The sequence below is a fragment of the Giraffa tippelskirchi genome, chromosome 3, assembly GCF_054371585.1.
Source record: "Giraffa tippelskirchi isolate mGirTip1 chromosome 3, T2T-mGirTip1v1.2.pri, whole genome shotgun sequence".
In the NCBI taxonomy this organism is placed as follows: Eukaryota; Metazoa; Chordata; class Mammalia; order Artiodactyla; family Giraffidae; genus Giraffa; species Giraffa tippelskirchi.
The window spans coordinates 64,959,338-64,971,623 of NC_137277.1; the positions used below are offsets into that span (position 1 = coordinate 64,959,338).

Consider the following 12,286-nt stretch of genomic DNA (forward strand, 5'->3'; position numbering starts at 1 on the left):
ACACACCGCAACTAGAGAGAAGCCCTCATGCAGCAACGAAGACCCAGAGTGGCCGAAGATGGAGAAGCAATTGTGCTTGCATGTACTAGGAATAAAAAAAATCTGAAAAAATATAAACTATACAAGATAACATTGGCAAATTTGTCTATATTAAAATTAAGCACTTCTTGGGAATTCCTCTGAGCTTTCACTGCAGAGGGCCGAGGGTGGATCCCTGATGGGGGAACTAAGATCCCACAAGCCATATGGCATGGCTAAAAATAAGTAAATAAGTAAATTAAATTAAGAACTTATGTTCATCAAAAATACCTTAAAGAGACAAGACATTACAAACTGGGAAATGATACTTGTAGCACAGATGGGTGACAAAGATTTAGAATCCAGAATAGAGGGAGGGAAGTATATGTATATAAAACTAGACTCACATAGAAATATATTTTTTTACATTAATGATGATATTAAATCATAAATGATGTATTAAAGATAAAATAACTCAATAGACAGACACTTCATATTAAAAGAAATACAAATAATCCATAAACATAGATGTTCAACTCATTAGTAAGCAGAGAATTTTAAATTAAAATTTAAGATCTTAAAATTCTTAAAATTTAAGAATTTTAAATTTAATTTTTTTAATTAAAATTTTAAATAAAAATTAAGATCCCATCTCATACCCATCAGCCTGTCAAAAGTGAAAATGTCTGACAATGCCCATCCCAAGAGTTGGGAGGACGTAGAGTGGTGAGAACATACACACTGTCTGAAGTCTAAATTGGTAGGATAGTTTAGGGAAGAGTGTGGTATTCCCAAGACCTAGGGATATCACCCCTAGCTGTCTATACCCAGGAGCATGAATTCACACCACAGGTAATGATTTCATCCAAGGGAGGGGGAAAATCTTAGCTATTACAGTAGTTTGTGATCCTCCAAAGAGCCACAGAACTTTAAAATATACAGTATCAGTTCAGTTCAGTCGCTCAGTCGTGTCCGACTCTCTGCGACCCCATGAATTGCAGCACGCCAGGCCTCTCTGTCCATCACCAACTCCCGGAGTCTACCCAAGCCCATGTTCATCGAGTCGGTGATGCCATCCAACCATCTCATCCTCTGTCGTCCCCTTCTCCTCCTGCCCCCAATCCTACCCAGCATTAGGGTCTTTTCCAATGAGTCAACCCTTCGCATGAGGTGGCCAAAGTATTATATACAGTATATTTGTGGTATTAAGTTTTCATTGGGGTGAATAGGAAAACAATGTATAAGAGGCTTTTTGGATGGGGACAGTCCCTTGAAAACGAGTTGGGGAAAAAAAGAAAAAGAGTTGGGAAACACTGGGAGAAAGTCTGGGACGTGTGCCCTGGAGGCATGTGGGTCTGCATCAGCATCCTTTGTACCAGCAACAGACTGGTAAACACCGGTTATTCTGTAGCAGTGCAGCCTGCTTGCACAACTGAAGAGACTCACAAAATGCAAGACTGTGTATCAGGGAGACTGAATCAATCACAGCTACATGAGCTGTTGGGTAAAAACTCCAATCAGAGAAGAAAAGCTACTGGATGGTTCCTTTTATATGAGGTCAAACCATTGCAAAACTCAACAGAAATACATGCTAAAACAAAGACAGCCTGGGTATAATTTATAAAAAGCTTGAAATACTGGATAACTCTAAAGGAGAGTGGGGAGTGGGATTGAAGTGGGATATACAGGAGTTTGAATTCTAAGAGTCTGTATTTTCTTAAACAGGATGATAAATATCACGTGTTTATTTTCTTAACTTTCAAACAATATTTGCATCTATATACTGTATATTTCTTTGGAGATACATATATTTAATTATCAGTGATTAGCATTTTTAAGGGCTTTATACCATGTATAAAGTATGGTAAGGTATACCATCTATATCTGATACATTGGTAAGTGATTTTGAATCTAATTCAACTGGAGGGGTCTTGGGTGTCTTGCCACTGGACATAATTGTGTCTCCTTGTTTATGGAACTGGTGGGGACTGAATAGTAGTTGATGTATAGTGATGCTGTGAAGTCAACCAGTGCACTTTTCAACCAGATCATGTTTTTGCAGCAAGAATGGTTTGAGAATCTGGTTCCCTGACCCCTCTCTCCTCTCGAAGAAGGACTGTTTGTCCATGAAAGACTTGTCTCCTTTTCCGTGTGTCCCCTCCCTCAGTCCTCTTTGGCAGCTTCTCTCTCTCCTTCCAGCCCTCCCTGATGGAGCTCTGGACACCGCCCTCCATGGAGATGAGGCAGGCAGTGAGGAGGACCTGTATGAGGATGTGCACACCTCCAGCCACCACTACAGCCACACTGGAGGGGGCGGCGAGCAGTTGGCCATCAACGAGGTACAGTCAGGGCTGCGTGGGTGGACAGGGCTGGGACGCACAGCCCAGCTAGGAGAGCAACTTCAGCACATTCATGCAGGCCTGGACAGCCACAGTCTGCGTTCCAAGCAGATGACAGTGGCCCGATGTGCACTTGGCACAGTTCCAGTCTATGACTCTCTCTTTGGAATGTGGTGTCCACGATCAGAGCTTGTCAAATCCGAGGTCCCTCCTCTCTGCCTTCATGGGGCCTTCAGGGAACCCAGAATAGCAGGTGTGGTACCCAGCACCTATGATATAACCCCTGTAATACCATCCTCAATGGAAGAACTGCTTGGGAGGAAGGAGGACAAGGATTAGCCCCTTAAATGATTTAAAATAGCCATGAAGTAATGATTTCTTCAAAATCCATTATTCATAAGGATTAAGCATCCAAATAAGTTGATTTTTCCAATATTTGAAGCCTTTCTTTAAGTGCTTCTAATAAGCTATTTTGAGTAGAAGGGGCTCCAAAATGATGTTGTCTTAAGCATAATTCACAGAAAATGTTTTGCTTTTCCTTGATGACTCAGCTGCCCTTCCCAGTCTTGGGGCCCAACCCTGGTGGGAGGCCATGCACGGTGGGGTAGAGCCTCCCACCCCTGGATCAGAACTCCTCTCTGCAGTGACCAGACACATAGATCTGAGCAGGTAGCCCTGTGAGCACTGGTTTATTGAACTGTAAAATAGGATGACCATGTGGTTGCAGGAGGACAGACTGAAGTAACAAATGCAAGTAACGTGGCATGCAATAGGTTCTTGGTCTCCAATGATGAGGATGATAATGAGGAAGGAACAGTAACATAAAGCTTTCCAGGACTCTGAAAAGGTGTGGGGTTATCTGATTGGCCATCAGTGCTGCCTTGTTATAGCTCTCGTGTCTGCTTTTTATAGCTGTCTCCTACCTGGTGGTGGAATCTGGCTGGTCACATCGAGCTGCTGGTTGGGGATGTGCCTTTTCAACCCTTGTCAAATTGTCCACTCTCAGAGGCTTTGGATGAGGAAAGCTAAGAGCCAGGAGTGCTCTAGAGAAACAAATAATCTCTGATGGGGGGCAGGAGGGGGTCACATTTTGATAGAAATGAAGGCAATTTGGACTATGAATTCTACAGGACCTATTTTGACTGCTTAGAGAATTTGTTTCCTGTTTGGTTCAAACGTCCTGCCTGGTATTTGAAGCTACTGAGTGGACAGGGTGGTGATGCTGTACTTAACGTTTAGAACCCTCAGTGCTTCCAACGTTCTGGTCTTCCCTGGACCCTGTGAGAGCCCCCGGGATGGAGGGGGAAGACAAAACACACCACAGAGGAGGGCCAGGGCAGGCTGCAGAGCCCCTCCAGTGATGCAGTGAGCTGACTCGGGGCAGAGACTGGGAGGCTGACTCTCCCCATGAGACCCACCAGCACTTCCAGACCCTGATGTACAAAGTCCTGAAGCAGGCAGCACAGCACAGAGCAGGGCATGGGTCTGACCCCCTTCCTGACACTAGCTAGTGGAGGAGCTGCTGCAGGTTATTCCATCTCAGCCTCTGTTTCCTCGAGGTGGGGTAGATGTTGCACCTGTGCCCACCGGCATGTCAGAGTCACTGTGCCCAGGTGTACTGGATACTCAGGAAAGGCAGTATTTATTATGATTTGTTGGCAGCATTCACGGGGTTCACCTCATCAGGAACTCCAGAGAGATGTAAGAGTTGAGTCTCCAGTGGCAGGCTGGCTCACCCAGCCTTGTGAGGGCAGCGCGTCCTCCTCTGCATCCCCAGCCCCTCTCATGCTCATGGCTTTCACGTGTGTGGCAAGAAGGCTTGCTGGGGCTCAGTGTGGGTTTCAGGCTTGGAAATAACAGAAGCCACAGGTGTCAAAGAAAAGTCCATACTAAATAACATCACTTGCATTTTCCAAGAACATATGAGTGTCATGTTCTAAACTGGGACACTTTCTTATTCCTGGTGACCTAAGAAGGAGTGATCACTCTTCAGTTCCCTAAGCAGGAGGGAACAGAAACCCCCTGGCCTGAAGAGCAGGTACATCACAGGGGGACAGTGAAGCCCTTTTGTGTTCTAAGTATGTGCGGAGTGCATGTGTGTGACCACGTGAGGGTCTGGATGTGAAGTGTACGCCTGTGTGTTGTATGCATGTGACACACATTTACTGAGTGTGTGTGTCAGGCAGTGTCCCAGCCTTGGGACAGAGCTGTGCAGAGGATGCAGTCCTACTTTCAGGAAGCTGACGGCGGGGGTGGGGGCAGACAGTGCCCATCTGTATAGATACCTGGCTTTCACTGCATGTGCCCTAATGGAAGGAGAATGGGCACAGCGGTGTCTTCTCCCTGTATTTCCTGCACCTAACTTGTGCCTCACACCTTGTGATGGTCCAGTTCCTGCAGGATGAGTTAGTGTCAGGGCCCAGAAGTGTCCCCTCTCTTCATTGTCCCCTCCAGATACCTGTGATCGGGCCCAGGCCTGGGCCTGCCTGTCTGCCCAATTTCTACCCTCCTCCCATTCTCTCCCTGCTTCTAGGGCTTCAGCCATGCCCTGCTGAGCCAGCAACATCCCTGAAGTCAGGCTTGAGGACATTCTTAGCCCAGGGATCTTTTTCTGAAGAGTTGAAGGCTGAAAGTAGGCAATGTCTTTGGAAGACAGTGTCTTTGGAATACCTTCCAATGTCTTTGGAAGGTTTCATTTTAACCCCCTCACCAAGTTGTGAGATAGAACCAGAGGATGGTAGGCACAGCTCCCAGCCAGGAGGCCTGGGATCTCCTGGTGGCCACTCACTGCCCTTCAGACAACAGTGTCTCCCCTCTGGGCCAGGCCAGCCTGCACTGCAGGACAGCACACATGGGGAGTGGGCTTCCCCCCAGCTCTGCCCACTTCCTGCATGGACCTAAGGGCCTTCGTGTGTCTGGCTCCCCTCTAAGCACTTGTGTATCAAGGTGCGCTGATGGCCCTGCTCCAAGAGGGCAAGGCAGACTGTGGGCAGCTCGTGGATCATCCTGCCAAGAGAAGATGACACCCAGACTAGAGGGCAGACAGACATAAAGCTTGTACTCCAACCTGGGGCTTAAAACGTTTTTTAAGGAGTTTTGCCAATAAGTAAGACAGCACAGCTTCCCTGAGATGACTCAGACAGTAAGGAATCTGTCTGCAATGTGGGAGACCCAGGTTTGATCCCTGGATTGGGAAGATCCCCTGGAGAAGGAACTCGCAACCCACTCCAGTATTCTTGTCTGGAAAATCTCATGGACAGAGGAGCCTGGTGGGCAACGTCCATGAGGTTGAAAAGAGTCAGACACAACTGAGTGACTAACTCACACACACAAGCAGCGCAACTGGGAGGAAGCAAGACTGGCCTGGCCCACAGGGCCACAGAGTCACCTGTTGCTCCTAGCACTTATTTGTGGAGCATTTAGAGAACACCTCAGGACTCAAGGCTGACTTGCAACCACCCCTCCATGGAGGGGGTCTGACCCTCTCTCCATGAGTTTCTGTCTTCCCCATTGCCTGTGACCCTGGATATCTGTCCCCAGACCTGACATGGTTCTTGCACCCACTCCCCAACCCCCAAGGAGGAGCCCAGTACTGGTCAGTGCTCCAGGCCTGCAAGTGTCCATGGCCAGCAGACCAGGGCAGCCTTCCTCTTCCCTCAACTCCCAAAGCCTCGCCCCCATCTCCACAGCAGTCCTGCCCCCTCACAGACCTGCATACCTATCCACACAACCAGCCTGGTGGGCCAGGCCCTGCTACCTCCTCCACCTACCTTCCTCTCCCTGGCTTGGATCCTTCCAGCCTGAACCCCTCGGGGGCCTAGGCCTTTGCTTTCAAGCTTTTTTTGGCTTTGCTTTTGGTCATGAAATACAGAAAGCCTGTTGCTATTGTCTTTCCTGCCATGTACCCAGATCACCGGGATCTGAAGCCTGGGTGCCCAAGGTTGGACAGAGGCCACCTCTCAGTCCTCTGTCCTGGCCCAAGTTCCGAGGTTCTTCTCCCACTGAAACTCTGCCGGGCTGCTCAGCTGTAGAGGGGACAGGAACTTCATCCCAGAACTGGGCCATGACTAAAGTCCTAAAGCACGCCCCCTGAGGCCAGGTAGGTCTGGCGGACCCACAGCACTCAGTGCTACACTCACCAGCGGCCTGGAGACATACAGCCCTCCGTGCCCTCTTTCCTGGGTGTCTGATGGCTCTAGAACCACAGGGGCAAAATGACCCAGGTCAGAGGTCTGAGCCATACCCCACCAGAAGCATGGGATTTGGGGTGCAGGGAGCCCCTACAATCCTTGTAAGAGGTTGAGAGAGAAAATCTTGAACCAGTTTTTTGAAGAACTGGGCAGGAGCAGAAGACTGTTTTCCCCTACTAGACAGATAGGTAGAGCCAGGCTAAACCTTCAGATCTGCAGGGGGCAGACAGCCCATCTGGACATATCCTGACGTTCCTCTGCCACACCTACAGGTATGTCACCTGCACTGTTCAGCAGGATGGTAACGTCTTCAGGTAACCTCATCTCTCACATGCATGTACGGCTGGCACACACACGGAATCCGAACATACAGTCACCCACAAGGGAACACCCCACCTCTGCACATCATCCCACCATAGGTTCCTCCTACTCCAGGAGCCACAGAGCTGAGCATGGAGCCTGGAAACCTCTGCCCACATCTAAGACGCTCTTCAGTTTCCTGGGCCCTCAGCTGCAGCCTTCTGGCCCATTGGAGGGGCCCAGTGACTGTGACAGAGCTCCTCAAGCAGATGGAACAGGAGGCTTGCATGTGAGCTCAGAGCCCCACAAGGTTAAGACTGCAGGGAGGCAAAAGAAATCCCTAGGTACTGGACATAGGGTTTTTTTTAAGCTGCTGAATAAAACTGGTCCCTCAAAAGTCAACTCAAAATGGATTAAAGACTTAAATGTAAGACCTGAAACCATTAACTTCCAAGGAAACAAAGGGAAATCTTCTTGGCATTGGTCTGGGCAATGATTTTTGGATATGACACATTTGAAAAACACAGGCAGCAAAGGCAAAAATAGGTGGGATTAGATTGGATCAAACTAGAAAGCTTTTGCACAGTAAAAGGAAACCCTCAACAGACTGAAAAGGCAGCCTATGGAGTAGGAGAATATATTTGTAAACCATATATCTGATAAAGGGTTAATAGGCAAAATCTCTTAAGGGACTCACAACTTAATAGCAAAGCAAACAAAAACAAATAACCCAATTTAAAAATGGGCAAAGGGACCTGAATAGACATTTCTTGAAAGAAAATACTCAATGTCATTCAACATTCCAATATCAAGGAAAGGCAAATCAAAACCATAATGAGGTACCTCACACATTAGAATGGCTGTTATTAAAAAGACAAAAGATAGTGTTAGTGAGGGTGGAGAATAGGAAACCCTTACACACTGATGATGGGAGTGTAAATTGTACAGCTACTTTGGAAAACAGTTCGGAGATTCCTCAAAAAATTTAAAATGGAACTATTATATGATCCAACAATCCCATTTCTGGATGTATATCCAAAGGAAATGAAATCAGGATCTCTCAAGAGATATTTGCACTCCTATGTTCACTGCAGCATTAGTCACAATAGTCAAGACATGGAAATCTAATACCTAAGTTTAGGTATTATATTTATTATCCAGATGAATGGATGAAGAAAAATGTGGTATGTATATATATATGTGTATATATATATATATATATATATATATATATATAATTCAGCCTTAAAAAGATGGAACTCCTGCCCTTTGCAACAGTGTGAATGACCCCTATGCTAAGTGACACGGAAAGACAAATACTGCATAATTTCACTTATATGTGTAATCTAAAAGTCAAACTCATACAGTCAGAGTAGAATGGTTGCTAAGGGCTGAGGGGTGGGGGGAAGAAATGGGAAGAAGTTGGTCAAAGAGTACAAAGTTTTAATTATACAAGATGAATAAGTTCTGGGGATCTAATGTACAGCAGGATGAGTATAATTAACAATATTCTACTTAAAATTTGCTAAGTAGTTAGCTCTTAAGTGTTCTCGCCACGCAGACAAAATTGTACCTCTTTGAGGTGATGGAAATGGTAGGTAGTTTGGTTGTGGGGGTAATTTTATAAGTGTATGTTTAATATCCAGTCGTGCACCTTAAATATACACAATCTTTGTCAGTTATACCTCAGTGAAACTGGTGAGGAGGGTCGGCAGCTGAAGAAGCCAGATGCTTTCTCATAGGAACAAAATGCTGCGCTGATGGGCAAGGTCAGTAAGCAGATGTCCTGAGTCTTCCTGGAACACCTCAGCATGGATCGCTGTCTATCCAGAATTCAAATTCCTAGGCAAGCTCCTGACAGCAAATTGTCTGACTTTTCAGAGCCGCCCCCACTAGTCTGTGAAGTCGGAGTCGAGGACAGTCCTTGGTATTGGGACTCAGAACCCTTGGCCTCCCGCGCCCCGAGCGCCGCCCTGGTCTTCCGCGTGCCCAGCCGGTTAGGAACCCGGACCGCTGAGACCCCTAGTGAGGAGGCGCTCCGGGCGGAGCTGGGAGCACGCCGGATCGCCCGGCCCCACCCCCTACCCCGCCCACGCCGGTGGCCCGGTAGCTGGGCTGGGACTGAGGGGGAGCTCGACGCGCGCGGCTAGCGAGAAGCCGGGGCCTGGAGAGTGCGGCGGCTCCGCCCCACTCCAGGCGCCCCGGTAGCCCCGCAGCCGCCCTATCGCGGCGGGGTCTCGGGGCGCGCGGAGCCGAGAGGCCGGGCGCCATGGCCAGGGCCCCGCAGTCCCGGCGCCGCCCCGCGCCGCCCGGGAGCGTCCTGCGCGCCCTCCTGCGCTGCAACCTGCCCCCCGGCGCCCAGCGCGTGGTGGTCTTCGCCGTGCTGGCACTGCTTGTGTTCATCAACGTCGTGCTGATATTTCTGCTGGCCTTCCGTTGACCGCCGGGGTGAGTGGCGCCGGTGCGCATCTTTCTTGCCGCCGGGCTCCAGTGCTGGCCACCCCCAGCCCGCAGTCTCCAACAGCCCGAGGTGCGGCCGGGGTAGCCCCGCTCTGCCTGCTGAGGGGAGGCCTCCGCCGCAAGCCCCGGGTGCTAGGGCCCGTCTGTGTGTGTATCCCCTGGGGTGCGGCCGGATAGGTGGCTCAGGGACGAGGTAACACATGTGCCACGTCTGTCGCGCGCGTGTGTGTGTAAAATGGCGCGTCTGTGTGTGTAACTGAGGATGCGGATGCAGCTGTGGCCGCGGCTATCTGGTTGTCAGGGAACCTTGCACATGTGACCGCTGTGTGAGCAGATCTGGACATGATTTTCTGTGTGGGTTGAGATGTCTGAGGATGAGTGGTTTCCTCTGCTCATGTTATCTGCAGTTGCTTTTACCATTTTAGGTCTTAAGTGGTCTCAGTCAGCATGCCCCCCACCAAAGGCACGGCCAACCACCACCCTGCCCCTTGCAGGTGGGCATTCTGAACATCCCCACGCCCAGGATGCTTGCGCAGGGGGCCGTAGGAGCCGTGGGAGCTAAGCCCTGTTCCCAAGACTGTCGGAGTGGAATCTTCCAACAACCCACATGTGTGAGACAGAGACGAGGTGGGACAGGATGGGGAGGGTGATGGGTGATTATCAGGGGGCACTTTGAGGCATAGCCTGGCTTTCCCAGGCCTGTCAAAATCTCAGAAGCACAAAAAAGTATCCTGCCCCCTGTCCCTGGCTTGTTCTAGTCTTGAAATTGACTCCCCCTCCACTGGTACAGACCCCCACCTGCCCCCACATAAAAACCTCAGAGGCAGCTTGTGCTCTTCATTACCAGGCCAAGGGTGAGTCCAGAACCCTCGCCGCTGGGCCTGCCCAGGTTGAGTTTTGGCTTCACTGCAGCTGCACTTCAGAGTGCCAGGAAGGGCCCCTATCCAGAAGCACACCAGTATTGGCTCTGGCGGCCATTGGGCTGTCCTGGAGGTAGACTGAATCTCTGACCACTTGGAGCTACATTCTGTGTTGGTGACATCACACAAATGGTTAATGTCATAGCTGTAACTCATCTAAGCACCTCCAATTTGTGGATATACAGGGGAGCTTGGTGATCCAGCTCCCTATAACTCTGAGCTGATGAGGACAGAGGCACAGGGAAATTGCAGAAGTTGCTCATGGCTCCCCTGCTCCCAGCAAGGTGCTGGGACTCAAAAGTGACCACTATGGGGCTCTAGGTGACTGATCAGAATGAGTTTGGGGTTGTCCATAAAGGTGTCAGGAATCCTGGTCTCTCCAGGAAGCCATGCCTCTTTACCCCACAGCTGGAGCCCTTCCATCTGAGCAGAAAACCACGTGTGGAGGATCCGCACCTCTCTGCAAAGATTAACAAGAGCAGGAAGCACTGGCCATTCAAGAGGGGCTTTTGCTCAGGGCTCATTTGAGGGAATATGGAGACAAGGGGAGATGCCTGACCTGGTTCCTCTGGTGGGAATAACCTGGTGTGTCTGCAGTACTTCCTCCCTGTGTGGGGACCAGTGTGTGAAGCTTGTGTGACCTGAGGATGGACAGCATCCACCTGCCATCTAGCAGATTGTTCTCAGATCAGAGTGTAGCATCCCATTAGCCAGCCTATGAAAGTGCACTGGCAGATTTGCACTGGGGAACTTGGAGGAACAGGGAGTCTCAGAACACTCACTTTTCCAGGATCAAATCTACAAAGCTTAATAAACAAGAAACTTTGTTCCCTGCCAGATCCAAACTTCAGGTTACCTAAGCAGCTCCAGGGGTGAATCCTCCCCAGTCTCTGTAACTCATCACTCAAAACATACAAATCTTCCCAAATAGCCTCCATCCTGACGGACACACTCACCCTTGGTCACTGTCCCTGTACAGGGATGTTCACCTGCAGCCATGTCCACACTGGCTCACCCATACCACCTTTGAGCCACTCTGCTTCCTCCTGGTCTGGGGCCAGATCCACCAAGAAGTGGATGGCAGCCTGCTTGTGCTAACTGCCCAGGCTGATGCCTGCTCCCAGGCTGCAGCTGGCAGTTCTTCTTTGGCCTCACCAAGTCCAGTTGTCTCATCCTGGCCGCACTGCAGCCAGGAGGTTTCTCCCTGCAGGAAAGGACAAACCCATAGTAGGTCTTCTTAGCTGGATGAGTACAGTGGTGTCTTGAGGAGGTCTGCGACCCCCAGGACTCGCCCAGCGCTCTGAGCCCAGGGTCCCTGGGTGGGCCACGGAAATGTGCAGCCCTTGAAGAGCTGCTGCTGAGAGTGGGCATACGTGTAAGCTGTAGATTATTCTGAAAAATGGTTTCACTGGGGTTTGGAACAGGTTTAAACCCCACCCACCAAAACGTAAAGCACCTCATGGTAGTCTCTGAACATGCTTTCTCAGGCCCTGGAGGCAAGGCCCAGCTTGAATGGGCGCCAGTACCTAAGCACCCCTCCCACCTCTCCTGTCCCTTTGGGACACCGTGGAGACAGCAAGTGGAAGTGAGGTGGAGACCAGCCAGTCTTGCTAGTTCCTGTTTTGGCGGGAGGATTACCATGCACACCACCCTAGGAGCACCCAGAGAAGGCCCTCCGATGGGCAGCAGCTCAGAAGAGGAAACAGCACAGAGGGCCTGTCTGGTGATGCCCCAAGGCCTTGACTGCTTAGCCAAAGAGCCAGCCCAGGTCTGTGACAATGAGAGCCAACACTTGGTCCTAGTAGAGGGGCATGGACCTCCCCTCCTGGGCAGCCCCAGTCCACTCCTCCTCCTACCCAAAGCCCACAGAGCCGCTGGTCACTCATGGAGCAGATACTGAGCCCACATGGCATGAAAGCAGGAGTCTGCCTGGTCTCAGGTGGCCTCAGCCTGGTCTCAGGTGGCCTCAGCCTGCAGCGGCTTGAAGCAGGGCTTCAGTTCTCTGCCAGAGACTGAGTTGGGTCACAACAGTTAGAGACCCAAATCCTGACCACTAGAT

The 12,286-nt window shown here is 50.1% G+C and overlaps 1 protein-coding gene across 6 annotated transcripts in view; it reads left to right on the plus strand.

Moving 5' to 3' along the window:
- Positions 1-12,286, plus strand: part of ARHGEF4 (Rho guanine nucleotide exchange factor 4) — a 265,787-nt gene that overhangs the window by 242,698 nt on the left and 10,803 nt on the right. For 4 of the 6 annotated variants that reach the window (XM_081583138.1, XM_081583139.1, XM_081583143.1 and 1 more), the window contains one exon: positions 2,218-2,357. The exons of 1 other annotated variant lie outside the window; for it this stretch is intronic. In XM_081583138.1, coding sequence (XP_081439264.1) covers positions 2,218-2,357 — 140 coding nt within the window. Of the gene's footprint in view, positions 1-2,217; positions 2,358-10,560; positions 10,586-12,286 lie in introns of all 6 variants that reach the window. One more of the 6 variants, XM_081583141.1, reaches the window with a different exon arrangement.